The 20,918-nt window shown below is 43.8% G+C and overlaps 1 protein-coding gene across 2 annotated transcripts in view; it reads left to right on the top strand.

The window, feature by feature from the left end:
• ST6GALNAC6 (ST6 N-acetylgalactosaminide alpha-2,6-sialyltransferase 6) overlaps positions 1 to 13,855 on the top strand; it is an 83,318-nt gene extending 69,463 nt beyond the window's left edge. For both annotated transcript variants that reach the window (XM_082263939.1, XM_082263938.1), the window contains 2 exons: positions 3,121 to 3,228; positions 13,050 to 13,855. In XM_082263939.1, coding sequence (XP_082120065.1) covers positions 3,121 to 3,228; positions 13,050 to 13,254 — 313 coding nt within the window. In that variant the 3' untranslated portion in view covers positions 13,255 to 13,855. The remainder of the gene's footprint in view (positions 1 to 3,120; positions 3,229 to 13,049) is intronic.
• Positions 13,856 to 20,918: the final 7,063 nt, after the last annotated feature.

Here is a 20,918-nt window from a genome sequence, read left to right as displayed (position 1 = left end):
GCATCATACCCAAAGTATTGAGCAAAGGCTGTGAATACAGTTGTATTCAAAATTATTCAACCCCCTAATGCTGTAAAGGGTTTTAGGGAATTGAGTGTACATTTGTAATTGTATTCAGAATGAAAACCTACAAGGACTTCTTAAAGAACCATCTGCAACTAAAATGACATCAATTGGTTTTGTAATACAGTAGTAAATGTTTATTTTGTGAATTCTTCATTGACACAATTATTCAACCCCTTAAAGACTACCACTCTGAAGAACAGAGGTTCATTGAAGTGTTTTCAATCAGGTATTGAAAACACCTGTGGATGTCAGGGAGCAGCAATAAAGCCTAATAAGCACCAATTAGGCAGCTTTAAAATGACTGTGATACTCAGCTCCTTCTAGACATTTACTGGTGTGGTTACAAACATGGTGAAGTCAAGAGAATGGTCCAGGAAGAGGTGATTACTCTTCACAGGAAGGGCAATGGCTATAAGAAGATTGCAAAGATGTTAAACATACCAAGAGACACCATAGGAAGCATCATTCACAAATTCAAGGCAAAGGGCACTGTTGAAATGCTACCTGGTCGTGGCAGAAAGAAGATGCTGACTTCGACTGCTGTGCGCTACCTGAAGTGTAGAGTGGAGAAAAGTCCCCGTGTGACTGCTGAGGAACTGAGAAAAGATTTGTCAGATGTGGGTACTGAAGTTTCTGCTCAGATAATACGGCGCACACTGCGTAATGAAGGCCTCCATGCCAGAACTCCTAGGCGCACCCCCTTGCTGTCTCCAAAGAATAAGAAGAGTCGACTGCAGTATGCCAAAAGTCATGTGGACAAACCACAGAAGTTTTGGGATAGTGTTCTGTGGACCGATGAAACAAAATTAGAACTGTTTGGGCCCATGGATCAACGCTATGTTTGGAGGAGGAAGAACAAGGCCTATGAAGAAAAGAACACCTTGCCTACTGTGAAGCATGGCGGGGGGTCAATCATGCTTTGGGGCTGTTTTGCTTCTGCAGGTACAGGGAAGCTTCAGCGTGTGCAAGGTACCATGAATTCTCTTCAGTACCAGGAGATATTGGATGACAATGTGATGTAGTCCGTCACAAACCTGAGGCTTGGGAGACGTTGGACCTTTCAACAGGACAATGATCCCAAGCATACCTCCAAGTCCACTAGAGCATGGTTGCAGATTAAAGGCTGGAACATTTTGGAGTGGCCATCACAGTCATCAGACTTAAATCCGATTGAGAACCTCTGGTGGGACTTAAAGAAAGCAGTTGCAGTGCACAAGCCTAAGAATGTGACTGAACTGAACTGGAGGCTTTTGCCCATGACGAATGGGCGAAGATACCCGTAGATCGCTGCAAGACACTTGTGTCAAGCTATGCTTCATGTTTAAAAGCTGTTATAACTGTAAAAGGATGTTATACTAAGTACTAAGATTGAATGTCACTTGGGGGTTGAATAAAACTGATAATGATGTGAGGACAGAAAAGACATTTGTGGTTATTTCATTATAAATGTTATGTTATATTTGTCTGACCTACACGTGCCTCTTTGATTTAATTGTAAGCAGGATGACTGAATGATCAAAATCAATGTCAAACTGGCCAAAACAATCAATTTCAGTGGGGGTTGAATAATTTTGAATACAACTGTACTTATGTACATGGGATTTTTTTCTTTTTAATACATCTGCAAAGACAAACAAACTAATTTCACGTTGTCAGTATGGGGAATTGTTTGTAGAATTTTGAAGAAAATCATGAATTGAATAAATTTTAGAATAAGGCTGTAACATAACAAAATGTGGAAAAAGTGAAGCGCTGTGAACACTTTCCGGATGCACTGTATGTAAGCTGCAATACTTGTAACAGCTGAATCTCCTTAGAGCAGTTGGATGTGCCCCAGCGTAGCCTTTTCCTAGAGTTCAGACTCCACCCAGTCACCTCAGGTCTTTGTAGCCAATCCCAAGGGAGCTACTTAACTTCTCTTTTAGGTTCACACCCACAGTGACGCCATGCTTCCAGCAGTCAAGGCTCCCTTTCCCTAAAGGAGGTTCAAGGGGCCTTCAGTATGTTGCATTTTTGTTCTTGGGTTTAGGCTACGTTCACATGTTACCGCGATTCGGCAGGCGGAAATCGCGGCAACATCGCACAGCGTTTGGGGTGCACAGGCGCACAGGCGTCCGGCGATTTGCAATCTTTTCCGGATCTCGGGCAGAATCGCGGTGATTCTGCCCGCGATCCGCTACGCCCATATGTGAACGTAGCCTTAGAGAAGTGCACTCGTAGTACAACTTTTATAACCAGCTCTATGCTTCCTTCCTCAGCAATTTCAGCATTTATAATACTTATCTAAAACTTGGGTGTCTTGAGATCTTCACTGTGCAGAGCTGTACAACCTCTGGCTAAAATCTTCTAGACTGTACTGTGGTCTCCAGTCACGTAGAGGTATATGGAGGCCATGGTGCACAAGCAGAAGTACAACTCGAAAGATTTCTGATGTCAAATATTTCACATATTGCTCCAGGCGAGATCAAGCTTCACACTCCACAACCACATCTCAGGTGCTTGCTCGGCTCGCCTCATCTCCACCGAAGAAATCAATTGTATCAGCAACAGGAATGCCGCACAACGAGATACAAACTAATCTTCCTTTTACAAAATAGCCAGCAGGAACAAATTCTATTCTGCCACGTTTTTCGCTAGGCAAAGAGTTTTCGCAATTAATTTTCTTTGTAAAAGCGCCGTGTCTAGCGTAAAACATGTCAGAATAGAATTTGTTCCTGCTGGTCATTTTAATAAAGGAAGATTATTTTGCATCTCGGTGTGTGCGCCATTCCTGTGGCTGATACAATCAAAATATTTCTGAAGCATTGAGCCAAAGGCTGTGCAGCTCCAGGTAGTAAAGATCTAGTTCTAGATAATGATTTCATATGTTAAACGTTCGAGGTGATAGGAGAAATATGCTTGTATAAAATAAACCAAATTGGAGCATTGTGATATACTGGAATAATATAATAAAATAGGGGGAAAAATATGTTATTGATGAAAAAAAAAAAGAACTATTGTATATTATAATAAAACATTATAAGTGTTTAGTAAATGTATTTTTGTCTCCGGTAGGCAGAAGTCTCACTCCTGGCTGAGCACAGGCTGGTTTACAATGGTGATTGCCGTGGAGCTGTGTAATAATGTTCATGTATATGGAATGGTGCCACCTAACTACTGCAGGTAATGGATCTCCTACACTCTCTCTAACATTGCTATGGATTTCCCATTAGATAGCAATCTGGGGGCCTTTATCAACATAGTTACATAGTAGTTGAGGTTGAATAAAGACAATAGTCCATCCAGTTCAACCTGTGTAGGTGTGTGTGGCCGTAATCATCTCACATATCCCTGAATGTTCTGATCCTTGAGATGTACGTCTAAGAGTATTTTGAAAGCCACCATACTTCCCGCAGAAACCACCTCTTGTGGTAGAGAATTCCACAATCTTGTAGCCCTAACAGTAAAGAACCCCTTGCGTTGCCTGAGGTTAAAACGCTTCTCCTCTAATCGCATTGTAAAATCAGTTTGGTTTAGGTTGCGGAGAAGCTATTTCTGCAAATTAACAGGATCTGGGCAGTTGCTGAGAAACAGTAATGGTCAATTATCAGTCGCTGGGATAAGGAATTTCTTGTTGGTCAGTCGTTTTTTCGTGTCCGACTGTTCATGACCTCATCAACCGTAAGGCTTTTCTGTCCTCCTCTGCCTCCTGGAGCTTGCTTAACCACTTGCCGACCGCCGCATGACTATTTACGGCGGCAGTCAGCCCCGCACAGGCAAAGTGACGTAGGACTACGTCGCTCGCCTGAGAGCCTCCGCTCGTTCCCTGACATGTCCGTGCGTGTGACCGGCGGACCCGATCTCCGCCGGTCACTCGGGATCTCCCGGTGCAGAGGGAGAAAGGCCGAGCCGAGCTGGTACTTGCAGTGGAAAAGTGCCACTAGATGCTGGAGAATGACAGGCGGCTTTGTTTACATCAGCCGCCTGTCATTCTCCAGCATCTAGTGGCACTTTTCCACTGCAAGTACCGGCTCGGCTCTACTCTGCCCTGCTTGGCCCGGTTTGCTTTTCCACTGCTGGTACAGCATGGTACGGTGTTGGAACGGTTCGGTATGGTTTGGTATGGTTTGCTTTTCCACTAAAGTAGTACTAAAGTTAAGTGGGTGGGATAACAATGATTCTCTGACCAATCAGTGGCTAGTAGTGACTGCATGCAAAGGATTGTGGGATATGGTACCGGTATGGTACCTCTTGGAACCACAATTGAGGTGGTATTGTTTTAGAGAGCCGTACCGTTCGGTTCCATGCAGTGGAAAAGCGCTGCCTTACCGTACCGAACCGTTCCTACACCGTACCATGCGGTACCAGCAGTGGAAAAGCACAAAAGCGAGCCGAACCGTTCAGTTCCATGCAGTGGAAAAGCGCCATAACTGCAGAGATCATACCATCCTGCTATGTAGGATCGTATGTCTCACTAGCCACACCCCTTTACAGTTAGAAGCACGCCCCTAGGGACACACTTAACCCCTGCATCACCAATAAAGTTAACCTCTTCCCTGCCAGTGTCATTTTTACAGTAAAAGTGCATATGTATAGCACTGATTACTGTAGTAATGTCACTGGTACCCCCAAAAGTGTCAAAAATGTCAGTCAAGGGTCCGATCTGTCTGCCGCACTGTCACAGTCCCGCAAAAAAAAAAAAAAAAAAAAAATCGCAGATCGCCGCCATTAATCATTAAATAAAAAAACGATGAAAATGACAAAAATTACAATAACTTTTGCGCAAACAAATCAAAATATGCTTATTGCGATTTTTTTTTTACCAAACATATGTAGCAGAAAACAAAATGGCCTAAAATGTTAAAAAATTTTGATTTTTTAATTTTTTTTTGGGAATATTCTATAGCAGAATGTGAAAGAAATATATATATACTTTTTCAAAAATGTCGCTCTTTTTTGGTTTATAGTGCAAAAAATAAAAATCGCACAGGTGATCAAATGCCACCAAAAGAAATCTCTATTTGTGGGAAAAAGAGGACGTCAGCCTTATTTGGGTACAGCCGCGCAACGACCGCGCAATTATCCGTTAAAATAATGCAGTGCCGAATCGCAATAGGGGCTGGTCATTAAGGGGGGCAAATCCTTCCGGTCTTAAAGTGGTTAAGGGGCAACAATGTCATGGGAATTGACCACCCTTGGCTCAGTTCTGCTTCAATGGCAGGGGGGGGGGGCAAGGAACGTTGTAAGCCAATCTCACAAAGGCTCATACTACACACAAAAAAAGAAGTAGTAAAGGGAATGCAATGTAGAGACACAAACGATCGTCATGCCCCTTCTTGAATCTAGTTTGTATGATAAGCTTTTCACTTTCTTTTGGTCTGAATTTGCCTTTAATGAAGCGGATTGCTCACCCTTTGGGCGGCAGGTTGAGATTTCCAGCTTCTCATCTACTTGGCTTTCTGCGCACAGTGTACAGAATGGCTTCAGTTGCCATGGTTACAGTGAAGTAACATTTACATTTCTTTTGTCAGCTTTAGAAAAACTGTAGCTGTCTACAGAATGAAATAGAATGGCTTTTGTAATAACGTGAAATTACAAAATGGCTCGTGCAGCGGTGATCTATGTTATAGCAATCGTTTTTAATAAACTTGGCGTCACCTTTAAAAGGGAAAAGGAAAAACTTTTTTTTTTTAAAGGGCCGCTGTACTAATGAAACATTGAGGCTGCAATTGCAGATATTCCATTCTAAAAATGCTAGTTTTCTGGCTGTCATACTGATCCACTGGCTTCAGTACTGTCTGAGTCACTGTCCTGGAACAAGCAAAAAGAGTCGGAGTTTTGACTTTACTTGCTGCATATTTGCTCTTGGTCAGTGACTGTTCCAAAATCAAAGATGGCCAGGCAATCAGAATATTTAATAGATTGGTGAGGACAGCTTACCTATTTCTCTTAGTATAGGTTTTCTTTATGCTGCTCAATATGATATACGAAAGTGTAGTCTGCTAGTGTAAGCCATGAATAACGATTTCAGAAAGTTTAGCCCCCCTGCATGACCAGGCCATTTTTTGCAATACGGCACTGCATTACTTTAACTGACAAATGCGCGGTTGTGTGACACTGTACCCAAATTAAATTAACCACTTCTGGACCGGAAGGATTTGCCCCCTTAAAGCGGTTAAACAATTGTAGTAACAGAAAAAAGCAGCTCAGGGGAGGCAAAGCACTCCGGTGCAGGTCGGATGCGCCATCCAGTAGTCAAGTTAAGTAATCAAAGAGAAAGTTTGACCGCACTCAGGAGAAGATGAAAATAGAAGTGTTTAATTCCCCAAAAAACTTGAATACATACAGTGCATCATGCAGACATGGGACAGGTTGACGCGTTTCACGATTCTTTCGATCGCTTACTCATAACCAATTGGTTATGAGTAAGCGATCTAAAGAATCTAAAGAATCGTGAAACGCGTCAACCTGTCCCATGTCTGCATGATGCACTGTATGTATTCAAGTTCTATGGGGAATTAAACACTTCTATTTTCATCTTCTCCTGAGTGCGGTCAAACTTTCTCTTTGATCCCTTAAAGCGGTTGATGAATAAGAAGGAAATTATATAGTGATATATAATGGCTGCGCTCATCTATCACTATATAATTTCCTTCACTTTCCATGTTTTTCACGTTTAGGTTGCGGCTCCCAATTAGGATTTATTTCCTTACACTTCACACCTTTGGATTGATTCATTTATTTCTACACATTGTTTTCCACTGCGCGGGTACTGTTAGTGCTTAATACCAATATTTTCCCCTTAAAGCGGTTGTATACTGCCGAAAAAAAACAAAAAAACAAACCCTGCAAGACAAAGGCATAATGAGCTAGTATGCATCGCATACTAGCTCATTATGAAATACTTACCTTAAATGAAGCCCCTACACGGCCGCCCGGACACCACTGTGGGAGCTGTCATGCTCCCTCGCCGTCTCTTCCGGGTTTGGCGGCTCCGGCGCTGTGAGTGGCCGGAGCCGCGATGACGTCACTTTCCTGCAAGTAGCCAGCAAGGAACTCTGAAGGTCCGCCGGACCTTCAGAGTGTATGCGCAGCTAGCGTCAGCATGCAGGGCAAATATCTCCTAAACCATGCAGGTTTAGGAGATATTAATTGTACCTACAAGTAAGCCTTATTATAGGCCTTATTATAGGCTTACCTGTAGGTAAAAGTAAAAAAATTGAGTATACTACCGCTTTAATAACCAGGCCATATTTTGCGATTCGGCACTGCATTACTTTAACGGACAATTGCATGGTCGTGCGACGCTGTACCCAAATAAAATTGATGTCCTTTTTTCCCCACAAATAGAGCTTTCTTTTGGTGGTATTTGGCCACCTGTGCGATTTTTATTTTCTGCACTATAAACAAAAAAAAGAGCGACAATTCTGAAGAAAAAAAAACAATTTTTTTCAGATTCTGCTATATGACATTCCCAAAAAAAAAAATTAAAAATAATTGTTTTTTTAACATTTTAGGCCAATTTGTTTTCTGCTACATATTTTTGATAAAAAAAAAATCGCAATAAGCGTATTTTGATTGGTTTGCGCAAAAGTTATCGCGACTACTAACTACAGGAAAGATTTGTGTCATTTTTATTGTCTTTTTTTTTTACTAGTAATGGCGGCAATCTGTGATTTTTAGCGGGACTGCGACATTGCAGTGGACAGATCGGACCCCTAACTGACATTTTTGATACTTTTAGGGGTACCAGTGACATTACTACAGTAATCAGTGCTAAAAATATGCCCTGTTACTGTAATAATGACACTGGCAGGGAAAGGGTTAATCTAGGGGTGATCAAGGGGTTAAATGTGAGCCTAGGGGTGTGTTTACCAACTGTGGGGGTAGGGGCTTGTGAAATGACCATAGAGATCTGTGATCCTATATAGAAGGATCACAGGCGCTCTGTGATCATTTCAGAGAGAAGAACAGTCAGCTGTGTTTACAATAACTGACCGTTCTTCTCTCTCAGTGGGGAGCGATCGCCGGTGGCCAGCAGCAATCACGGCCGCCTGCCCAGTGCATCGGCCTCCGCTGCCTAGTGGGGGCATGGTGCTCGCCCCCCAGCACCATGCATGCGACCGACATAGTACTATATCGGTTCGCTCAGCCGAGCCAGCCTGCCGCAGTAAATCTGCAGTGGGCAGTCGGCAAGTGGTTAAACAAAATTCCAATAAGCGTATATTGATTGATTTGCACAAAAGTTATCGTGTCTTCAAATTAGGGGAAAGATTTATGTCATTTTTTATTTTTTTTTTACTAGTTATGGCGACGATCAGCGATTTTTAGTGGGACTGCAACATTGCAGTGGACAGATCGGATCCCTGACTGACATTTTGGACACTTTTGGGGGGGACCCATGACATTACTACAGTAATCAGTGCTAAAATAATGCACTGCTACTGGACTAATGACACTTGCAGGGAAGGGGTTAACACCAGGGGCAATCAAAGGGTTAAATGTGTCCCTAGGGTTGCTTTCTATCTGTGGGGGGGATGGGCTTGCTGCATAAACATAGAGACCTGTGTTCCTAAATAGGAGGACCACAGGATCCCTGTGTTCATAACTGACAGAACAGCGGTCTGCCTTGTTTACCGCCGTTTTGTCTCCAGGGAGAGTGAACACGGGTACCTGGCGGCAATCGCGGCCACCGGACCAACTGATTGGCTCCCCTTGTGGCCAATTAACGCATGTGTACCCCCCACTAGCCGTCCCGCTAAGCGACGTACATGTATGTGGTTTCGAGGGACAGAGCCGATCTGCTGCAGTAAAACTATGTTGGCTGGTTGGCAAGTGATTAATTAAACCAGTAATAATTGAATACAGAGGCAATTATTTAATATGATATAGAGTAAATGCATTTATATAGTCTTACAGATACAAACGGCCCTTTGAGGGCAACCATAATGCTGATGCGACCCACGATTAAATTGAGTTTGACACCCCTGATCTAAGATGATGTTTAGTATCTGACAGTTCATTTCCTTTTAAACTAGTCAGAGAAAAAAATGCCAACAAACGGAAAGGACCTCAAATTCATTTTCAATATAAAAATTTGGCTTTTAATTAATGACTTTCTGAACTACCACTGCAAGGCTAATGGAGGCCTTGGATGGCTCCCTCTTCCCAGTGAACCCACCATTTATCCATTCTTCATTTCCTATCTCCTCCCACCTCTCTGTTCCCATTTACTCCACTCCTATTCCTTATGGATAATGACATGACTTCACTAAATAAATTGCCAAGATACACACTTACAGTGAATAGGGCACATAGGGAATAGATGGCTGTGCACATTCTACCTGCTTAGCACTAGATACCACATGCAACTTGGTGGATCTCAATCTTGAAACTCATATATAATGTTTGTTGTAGATATAGAGCAGTGGGCTTCAAATTGTGGCCCACAGCCTGGATTTTGTCCCTTTGTTGGCCTTCATCCAGCCATGGGGGCACTTTTTCTCCCACTGACATCAACAATGAGGCATCATTCCTTCCACTGACTCCAACGATGAGGCATCATTCCTTCCACTAACATTAACAGCGGGGCATTATTCCTCCCACTGACTCCAACGATGAGGCATCATTCCTTCCACTAACATTAACAGCGGGGCACTATTCCTCCCACTGACTCCAACGATGAGGCATCATTCCTTCCACTAACATTAACAGCGGGGCACTATTCCTCCCTCTGACACCAACGATGAGGCATCATTCCTTCCACTAACATTAACAGCGGGGTACTATTCCTCCCACTGACTCCAACGATGAGGCATCATTCCTTCCACTAACATCAACAGCGGGGCACTATTCCTCCCACTGACACCAACGATGAGGCATCATTCCTTCCACTAACATTAACAGCGGGGCACTATTCCTCCCACTGACTCCAACGATGAGGCATCATTCCTTCCACTAACATTAACAGCGGGGCACTATTCCTCCCACTGACTCCAACAATGAGGCATCATTCCTTCCACTAACATCAACAGCGGGGCACTATTCCTCCCACTGACTCCAACGATGAGGCATCATTCCTTCCACTAACATTAACAGCGGGGCACTATTCCTCCCACTGACTCCAACGATGAGGCATCATTCCTTCCACTAAAGCCTAGTACACACGCAACGAATTTCCGCCGACCGGTCGTCCGTCTTTTGTCCAGAGTGGTGTTTTGTTGGTTGGAATGTGCCTAGACTGCACACAAATTTTCCCGTCCGACAAAATTCTACTTCAGAAGTGATGTCATGTGTTGGTTTGCTTTCTTTGTGTTCTTTCTTCTCTGAGTATGCCCAGTCTTGCTCATTAGATTTTTCCCTGTCGAAATCTGTACTGACTGCACGAACATCGGACGTGTTTTGACGGAGGACAAAAATTTTATAGCCTGCACACCAGATTTTTTTCGGCCGAAAAGTCGGAGTCGGTTGTCGGAAGCACCATACTAACAAGCTGAAAATCGGCAGATTGGTCGTCGGACGAAAATTCCCGGCCGAATATCGACTCGTGTGTACGGGCCTTAACATTAACAGCGGGGCACTATTCCTCCCACTGACACCAACGATGAGGCATCATTCCTTCCACTAACATTAACAGCGGGGCATTATTCTGCCCACTGACTCCAACGATGAGGCATCATTCCTTCCACTAACATTAACAGCGGGGCACTATTCCTCCCACTGACTCCAACGATGAGGCATCATTCCTTCCACTAACATTAACAGTGGGGCACTATTCCTCCCACTGACTCCAACGATGAGGCATCATTCCTTCCACTAACATTAACAGCGGGGCACTATTCCTCCCACTGACATCAACGATGAGGCACCATTCCTTCCACTAACATTAACAGCGAGGCACTATTCCTCCCACTGACACCAACGATGAGACATCATTCCTTCCACTAACATTAACAGCGAGGCACTATTCCTCCAAACATGTAAGAAAACAAAGAGAAAACAGGCGCCTCTGAGTAAGGACTGTAGCATTTATTAGGCAAGGTACATTAAAAACTTACATTGTGGTAAGTAAATGCAGGTATGTGGATCGTCCGGTGTCCGGGATCGGCATGGGGACACTGCTACAGGTCGACTGTCCTCGCTGTTTATCCGGTTCCTGTCCAGCAGGAAATGAGATGACGTTAGTGGAATGAGACCAAGGTCTGGACCACAGGGTGAGCCACACTGTTGCAGTCTGGAATCTTGAAAAAGAAGCGCGCGCTGGTATTCCATCGCAGTGTGCATGCTCCGAAACGCGTCGTCAGCACAACGGAAGATTCCAGACGGCAATGGTGCGGCTCACTCTGCGGTCCAAGCCTCGGTCTCATTCCACAACGTCATCTCATTTCTTTCTGGACAGGAACTGGAAACACAGTGAGTGCAGTCGACCTGTAGAAGTGGCCTCATGCCGATCCCGGACACCGGACGATCCACATACCTGCATTTACTTACCATGATGTAAGTTTTTAATGTACCTTGCCCACTAAATGCTACAGTCCTTACTCAGAAGCGCCCGTTTTCTCTTTGTTTTCTTACATGTTTGGAGATTGCTTTCGCTCCCCACTAGGCTGTCCCTGAGTACAAAGAAGTGTTTCTTCTTACACTACAAGGACTATCAGGGCAGCCTATATGTCTACCCTATGGACTATTTATTAGTTTTCTATGCTTTTTGCTTGCGCCACCGTGTGTATACACTATTCCTCCCACTGACACCAAGGATAGGACACTGGTCACACCAAGGATAGGACACTAGTCACACCAAGGATAGGACACTAGTCACACCAAGGATAGGACACTAGTCACACCAAGGATAGGACACTAGTCACACCAAGGATAGGGCACTAGTCAAACCAAGGATAGGACACTAGTCAAACCAAGGATAGGACACTAGTCACACCAAGGATAGGACACTAGTCACACCAAGGATAGGACACTAGTCAAACCAAGGATCGGACACTAGTCAAACCAAAGGATCGGACACTAGTCACACCAAGGATAGGACACTAGTCAAACCAAGGATCGGACACTAGTCAAACCAAGGATCGGACACTAGTCAAACCAAGGATAGGACACTAGTCACACCAAGGATAGGACACTAGTCACACCAAGGATAGGACACTAGTCAAACCAAGGATCGGACACTAGTCAAACCAAGGATCGGACACTAGTCACACCAAGGATAGGACACTAGTCACACCAAGGATAGGACACTAGTCAAACCAAGGATCGGACACTAGTCAAACCAAGGATAGGACACTAGTCACACCAAGGATAGGACACTAGTCACACCAAGGATAGGACACTAGTCAAACCAAGGATCGGACACTAGTCAAACCAAGGATCGGACACTAGTCACACCAAGGATAGGACACTAGTCAAACCAAGGATCGGACACTAGTCAAACCAAGGATCGGACACTAGTCAAACCAAGGATCGGACACTAGTCACACCAAGGATAGGACACTAGTCACACCAAGGATAGGACACTAGTCACACCAAGGATAGGACACTAGTCACACCAAGGATAGGACACTAGTCAAACCAAGGATAGGACACTAGTCAAACCAAGGAACACTATTCAACCCACTAATACCAATGATGGGGCACTATTTCTCCTCCCACTGACCACCAAACTTAAAACATTGTTTACTCCCACCCACTCCCACTGACACCAATATATTTTCCAATCCAGTTGTCTACAATCCAGACCCCCTAAAATTTGAAGGACAGTAAACTGGCCCTTTGTTTAGAACGTTTGAAGACCCCTGTTATAGAGCTTTGCCTGTGGTACCATTGTGCTCATGTCATTTCATTCTTCTAAAAATAGTTTAAAGACAATTTGTCATTCATCATGTTAACGATGGACAATAAGGACAATGTACTAAGCTTTATGAGTTATTTTATCAACTATGGTTTATCTGTTTTGGTCACTTTCTAACAAAGCCCTTTCTCTTTTCCATCCTCAGCAAGAGACAGCACAAGATGCCGTACCATTACTATGAGCCAAGAGGCCCTGATGAGTGCACCACTTACATTCAGAATGAGCGTGGACGAAGAGGCAATCACCACCGCTTCATCACAGAGAAACTGGTGTTTGCCCGCTGGGCATCTGTATATAACATCTCTTTCTCACACCCCGAGTGGTTCAAAGATCCAGACAACTCAAACTAAATAGTGATTTTAATGTCTTGTCTGTCCTTGTTCCACCTTCACTGGTCTCCTGTGTACGGAATAGAGTGCTCTCCAGCCTAAGGTGAAGCTCAGACACAGGGTGTCACGAGTGCCAGAACTGGTCTTTACTCTAGGCCGGTTCACACTGTATAGATATGGTTGTGAAGCAAGGAATTGTGGGAGGTTGTATGTGCTTCTATTCACTTAGGCACTGCAGTCGGTGGACAAACCAGTCACAGTGGGCTTCATGATCGAGAATGTCGTAAAGGAGTGATGTCTAGGTTGGTCCCAGCAACCAGTGCGCTTCTCCTTAACTCCTTTCCAGGTCAGATCAGAAGATATAAGAAGCTGATTGGTTGCTGGGGAACCAAATTCTTGTTTTAAAAACCTTTGGTCATGATGGGTCACTTTGACATGGAACAGTGAGGAAATGTTGGAGATACTCCTATTTTTGTCTATTTTTCAACTGAAATTCAAACAATGGTGAAGAAGAAAAAAGCCAGTTTAGGTTGGCAGTTGATCCACTATTTATTACTCTTTGTTATTTAACTTTCAGTGATATTTTGTAATTTAAAGAGGTTCTCCAAGAAACCTACCTACACCATTTCCATTTTATAAGTGAAGTTGTTAAGAAAGTTTCAAGCTTTTTTTCACATGACTTTTGAAAAAGTTGTCATAGATTGGTATTGACTTACCGTGACAATGGTAGTAGGGTTGGAATAAAATGGGTAACCAGTCTCTACCAACAACTCACTAAACAGGTATGGGCTGCACTATGTGATGTTTCCTAGTCATTTTGATCAGGTCAACCCTTATGGTAACATGCAGGCAAATGACCCTAACAAATGACACAATCAACAGCCCATAGCGCATTCTGAAAACAAGATAAAGTTAGGGAAGGTGGTGTTTGGGCTAAGCAGTAAGAACGGCACAAATCAAGGCAAATACCATCAAGCATTAAGTAACAATTCTTGTTGAGTTTAAGGCAGACCACATTCAGGAAGAGGCGTTACACAGGGATGCTGTACAGGCAGTAGGAAGATGTACTAGATCAGGGCTTCCCAAACTTTTTTGGGCAGAGACCCACTTCTGAATATAGTTATTTTTCGGGACCCACTTGCTTGTAAATGAATATTGTAAAGCGCTACAGAATTTGTTGGCGCTATATAAATGCAAATAATAATAATAATAATGCATATTTTAAAGGGAGGGGGATGTTAAATCCAAAATATAATTTTTCTACTTTTCAATTTATTATTGAATACAATGCCAGATGTTCTAAGTCAGGGGTCAGAAACCTGTGGCATGCGTGGCATATAAGCGGAGTTGTAAGTAATCAGCACCCTCATAGACAGTATAAGGCAGGCAGAGGGCAGAAATCAACCACCCCAGGACAGTGATCAGCGGGCTATATGGCACTCACCCTCCTTCCTCTCCCAGCGGTCCACAGTGAAGGTGAAGCCCCTGTTTGCCCTCTCCAGGGCCCAGCACACCTCACCCAGAGTCTCCATGATGAGGAGCTCTATGCTGGTCTTGGTGTCCTGGCTCTTCTCATTCAGATTCTCTACTGGGGTCACAGAAGCTGTTATGAACTCCTGACACTGCCGGGCCACCTGGTCCTCCTATGACACAGAGGCTGCCATCTCTGCCCACTATAGCTGAGAGAATCCTGTCGCCAGGCTAGCCACCACCGCTGCCGCCAGCAGGACCGAGGAGCTGGCTCTGCACCCCATGAACATATCCTACATAACAGCCCACATATGTACTCACTGATGCAAGTACCCTCCTCGTGGGAAATGCAGACCAGCCTCCGTAAACTGCATGGGCGGGTCCTGAATCCATAGCGATTTGACTGCCCTGGCTCTCTGTAATTTGCGTGGGCTCGCACAGCACAATTTAAGCGAGCCTGCTCTCAGTGATTTCCTGCTCAGCGCAGCCCACTCGAACGCAGATCGCGACCCACCAATGGATCCCGACCCACAGTTTGGGAACTCCTGTACTAGAGAATCCAAAAGACAGGCCAGTCATTCCAAGAATACAGATCAAACACTGAACCCAGAGGAACCTTTTTGCATAGGCACTGTTGAAGACCATTGAGCATAGTTTCTTTTTTTGATGGATGATTCACAGGAACACTTAAGTGTACCTGTGCTGCATCATCGATATAGGACAAAGGAACCCTTAAAATGACTTTCTATTCTCTCCAGGCTCTAGGAGCCTCTGCTAATAATTACTATATCTACAGCTCGTGGTACATGTAGTAGAGTGGTCAGTGGGATAAGAGTTCCTTACATTTGTTATCAGAACGAAGAACCCATCATCACAGATAGCCAGACAAATCATTGTGTCAGAGGCTACCTATCCAAGAGGCAAACATTGCTCACTGATTAAATGAAAGCCATAGAAGCCTCTGCAGTAACCCTGGTTGAGAATAAATGCACTAGATGGTGAACACCAAGGAACAAGACCCCTGGTCACAGCAGAGGAGCCACAGTAAGAGAACCTGACCCAGAAGCTGAGTTTGGTTAGTGGGCATAAGTTGGTAAACTGTGGAAGACTTTTGAAAGCCAGAGCTCTGAGATGACATTGGGTGATGAGAGGTGCTGTCATAAATATGGAAGCACCTCACTTAACAGCCAATATAATTTAGCACTATTGAATTCAGTTAAGGGCTCAGGCTAACACTATCCTTGGCTCTTTTGTGGAAGTTAAAGGGTATATCCAGGCATTACCCAATTTTATCCCAAACCTTCACTTTAGATCATGTCACTACATGTTTTTTACCGTGTGGAGTAAGGTCTTTGGGAGCCACGGAAGAAGCATTGGTTTGCTAAGCCCAAAATCAATGTATGCATGTGGAGAGAGACAGAGATGGGTGGGAGATAGGCAAGGTTCTGTAGTTCCGAAGGATGAGCTGAGAACACCTCTGAAGATTTCAGCCCTACAAAAGGCACTGTGTTATCAGACAAACCGGGAAGTTGGAGCAGATCATTTTGGCAGATCATTAATTTTTGTTTCTGTACCTGCAGCATTTATAAATGGATAAAACATTGAGAAATGCGCATGTATTGAATAAGATTCCTTTTTTTTTGTCCTGAAGCACGCTTTAATGAGATGAAAAATGTAAATCTTGAAATATTGAACATTGTCCCAGAGAACCTCTTTAAATTCTAATGTTGCTGATAGGCTTTAGCTAGTAGCAGATATGTAAATTAGTGTCACATTTTATAAATGTTGATACTATTAAAACAGGTAATTCCCTGCAATTGGCAGCATCCAAATGTCTGTAACTGATGTAAATTTTGACATTTTCTCCCTAGGAGGACAAGGCTTAGCATATGGTGGCTGTGATTTTGTTCAAATTATGATGCAATCAGTTGTGGACTTTAGCATGGGCCTTAAATGTGTCTTAAATGTGGGTATTAAAGGGTCAAAAGGTGTACTGATACCCTCTAACTCCCAATCTGATCGTTCTCTGTTTGAAAAATGACAGGTAAGGGAGCCATTTTGTTGTAGTCCAGGTGTCTTCTCTTTGTCTTGTCTAGCCCTTCACTAGCATGGAAGAGTGGTGATTAGTGCAATGCACACATAGCTATAGTTTATAGATTTATTTCCGTGTGAGTGATATTCTGAAAGATTCTGAACATCTAAATATTTTATATAAAAATACAAGGCAGGGCAAGGTTAAATATGTGGAACGCATGTTATTGGATGCTATAAACCAAAGTGAGGATCTATTGTATAAAAAATGGAATTGTTAAAGTACTGTCAGAAAAATCTACCCATCACGTCATATATCAAATCCCAGATTGCTAGTCCAGGCCGGTGTAGTTCCCCTGATGATTGCTGCCTCCGAATATTGAATCCTCTAGAACAGGGATTCCCAAACTATGGCCCTGCAGTTGTTCAGGAACTACAATTCCCATCATGCCTAGTCATGTATGTGAATGTAAGAGTTTTACAATGCCTCATGGGATGTGTAGTTCTGCAACAGCTGCAGGGCCGTAGTTTGGGAATGCCTGCTCTAGAACCATGACAAACAAAGGCAGTAGGAGGCAGACATCCATTGAAGAACATTAAGTGCTGCATTTTACTTCTAGTAAATACAACATTCATTTTATACCAGTGGCGGCCCGTCTATTGGGGGCGCCGCCCCCGCCTATCCATGCATCCAGCCCCCTAATCTACATGCAGGGCGCCGGACGCATGGATTCCAGTAGGGGATTTTTTTTAGAGCCAGAGGCTCTAATAGGCTTCAATAAAGGGTGGGCTCAGGGGGCAGAGAACTGCGTCCTGAGCCCACCCAGTTGTAAGACAATAGCGAATGAATATTCGCTATTATCACACTGATTTTCCTCCCAGCCAATCAGGAAGCGGATCGTGAGACCCCTTTCCTGATTGGCTGAATAGAGAAGGGATTTTACTGGCCATTGGCCAGGAAGAGGGAGGAGATGTACGGCCTGGGGAGACTCACAGCCGCTTGGGGAAGGAGCAGGGAAGGGGGGGGGGGTAGGATGGAGGGGTGGTAGATTTAATGGCCCACCGGGGGGGGGGGGATGTTGGTTTTGCTGCCCCCCCCCCCCCCAAATTTCCATTCACCAGATGCCACTGTTTTATACATAGATTTCCCCAGTCACCAGCCACCCGATCAAAGCTATCTGGTTTTCACCATAATTAAGGGCTTCCTTACAGGGATTATCTTTGTTTCCGGTCCATTGGTAATATTTTTATCAGAGAGAAAGTGAGGGGAACTCTTTAAAAGCAACACATACAAATCTGAAATGGGCAGAGAGTTCTCCTACCCAAAGGCCATACGCAGTTCTAATCTCGGCTGGCTCAGCAGGAACCGGCCGAGATTCAATCTGTTAAAAAGCAGGCTGAATGTACCAAGTTGAACGATCAACTTGGGTACAACCAGCCTGCTGGATTAGCTTCTGATTATTGCAAGGGGCTGCTATAGCCACTAGCAATAATCACTGTCCTCTCCCTGTCTTCTAGTGATAATCACTGTCTGTGTTGATGGGGGAATTGTGCAAATTTCTTTCCTGCAACCCATGGTTGCAAGAAAGACATTTTCAGTGTGTATGGCCAGCTTTACTAAAAAAAAAAAAAATATATATATATATAATAAAAAGTTGTTTTTTTCCAATTTATGTTGCCTTTGAAGAGTTCCCCTCACTTCCTGTCTGATAGAACGTCAGGACAGGAAGTGAGGGATAATCTTCATAGCGGAACCCTAGATAGGAGTACAAACCAGCCATGGGTTCTAACTCTATGCCCGCTCTATCCAACACTTTAAGCTCTTATTTGTAGGCCTCATAGTTATTTATTTAAACCTAGGTTTATTATTGCATTAAAGCACACCATGGCTACCTAGATGTCTATACCCTGAATGTATGCCTCATATGTTCACATGAACACTCACTTGTGAAAACAGTCTGAATTGCATCACATTGCATTTACAAAACATTTAAAAGTTTTAAGTAGCTTTCTTGAAGCCCTTAAAGTGTATGCAAACCCAAAATCCATTTTCTTTTTTTTTTTTTTTTTGTGAACAAAAAGTGTATTTTTTTTAAATTTAACATTTCAAGTTCAATTAAAATGATTGTGCACATTTACAAATGGCTTAAATAATGTCAGGAACCGATAACGTTTAAGAAAAATTAAAAACAGGAATGACTCGTTTGCACAAGGTGGGTCTTGTGTATCGAAGGTTCCAAATTTAATTTAATATATAATTATTATTGTTATTATTATTATTATTATTAATAATAAAAAAAAATTAAATAATAATATTTCACTTTTCAGGCATGTCAGTGCCTTTATACTGAAGCCTTAGATTGCAGTACCCAAAATCCATTTTTAAGTATTTTTTTTGAATCATGCCTGACTTCATACAGTTTCCTAAAGCAGTATTTTTCTCTAAAAATTAAAATAGATACTCACTCATGCATCATATTCTGCATTGTCCTGTTGTGATATGCTGTTCAGGTGAAATAGATCAGATCCTGCATTGCAAACTTGGTCCTCTTCAGGTTGCTGCCTCCTTTTGAATAATCAGGCACAAAAATAAATAAATAAATAAAGACACAAAAAACAGCATTTCTGCTTGCAGATTGACAAAGGGTTTAATGGAACAAAATTCTGTAAGTTAAATTCCCACTTTAATCAAATCATTTTTTGTCCGCCTGATCTGCGCTCTCTTTTGGTTGTCCATAGGGCTTGCCTTTCAGGTATGCTGGAGGCATAAAACAGAAAGTGCTGCAGTCTCTGACTGTCTCCTGTAGTATGTCTGCAGTTTCTGACCACCTCCTGTATCATGTCTGCAGTCTCTGACCACCTCCTGTAATATGTCTGCAGTCTTTGACCTCCTCCAATTTAGGGTAATTCGGGGGGGGGGAGGTAACTTGGTAATTCGGGGGGGGGGGGGGGCGGCTGACCTTCCTCCTTACCTCCTCCGGTCCGAGCCAGGGAGTGCTGGATGGCTGAGCCGCTGCTGTGTGTCTCCTCCTTCTTCCTGGCCAGTGAGATCGCTTCTCCTTTTGGCCAATCGGGAAAGGGGTCTCACAACCCTCTTCCTGAATAGCTGGAAGGAGAATCGGTGTGACAATATTGCCATACAACTGGGTGGGCTCAGGGCGCAGTGCTCTGCGCCCCGAGCCCACCCTTTTTTTGAAGCCTATTAGAGCCTCTGGCTCTAATCACGTGCTTAAAAAAAAATCCCCTATTGGAATCCATGCGTCCGGCGCCCTGCATGTAGAGTAGGGGGCCAGAAGCATGGATGGGGGGCGGCGCCCCTAATAGACGGGCCACCACTGCTGCAATCTCTGAGCACCTCCTGTAATATGTCTGCAGTCTCTGACCATGGATGACTTGCAATACACTTTTTATGTTCATCTGTCAAGTTGTAAGAGTGTTCAAATAAAAGTGGGTGCACTGAAGGACTCGGTGGGATGGCCAGTGGGCGGGCCCTGGGGAACGTTGGTGGTCAGGCCCGGGGGGGGGGGGGGGTTGGTGGTCAGGCCCAAGCTGTGTAAAAATTTCAGATGGCTGCCCTGGTGCTGTTACCGCAATATCTGCAGGCAAGACTAAACAATATGTTTCCAACAAAATGATTTGCTGAAGGAAACTGTAAGGTGTGATGGCAGAAACAACAAAAAGATATTGGGTTTTCATACACTTTAATATCCTCGTCAGCTCCAGCCTGATAGCTCCAAATACAGATCATAAGGGGGTTGTTGGCTGTAGCTTTAAAGCTGAACTCTAGGTATGGCTAATTTTGCATAGTTACATTGGTCTAGCTTGGACCAATGTAAGTATGCATTATGTACCACCTGTGGTATCCCCTGGAAAGGGGAAATCATTATTGTAGGCAGTGGCACTGCTACTCCAGTGATCTACACTAGCTTCGGGGGTCCCACCCTGCTGCATTGCACTTTGCATTTCCTCAACTGCTGCAAAGCATTCTCTGATTGGATGAGGTGGAGAGACAGGGCGGTGATGTCAATCTCCACCTCATCCAATCAGAGAACACTTTACATTCATTGAGAAAATGGAAAGTGTGCTTTAAATAGCTCCTGTGTTGAGCAGGTGACCTTCTGTGTTCAATAGGCAGCAAGGCATCCACCCAAAATGGGTCCAGGAAGCTAGTAGAGAGCACTGGA

The sequence above is a fragment of the Pelophylax lessonae genome (genome assembly GCF_965119305.1).
Source record: "Pelophylax lessonae genome assembly, chromosome: 7".
In the NCBI taxonomy this organism is placed as follows: Eukaryota; Metazoa; Chordata; class Amphibia; order Anura; family Ranidae; genus Pelophylax; species Pelophylax lessonae.
The sequence above is the reverse complement of the archived record's forward strand: the minus strand, read 5'-3'. Positions and strand labels throughout refer to the sequence as shown.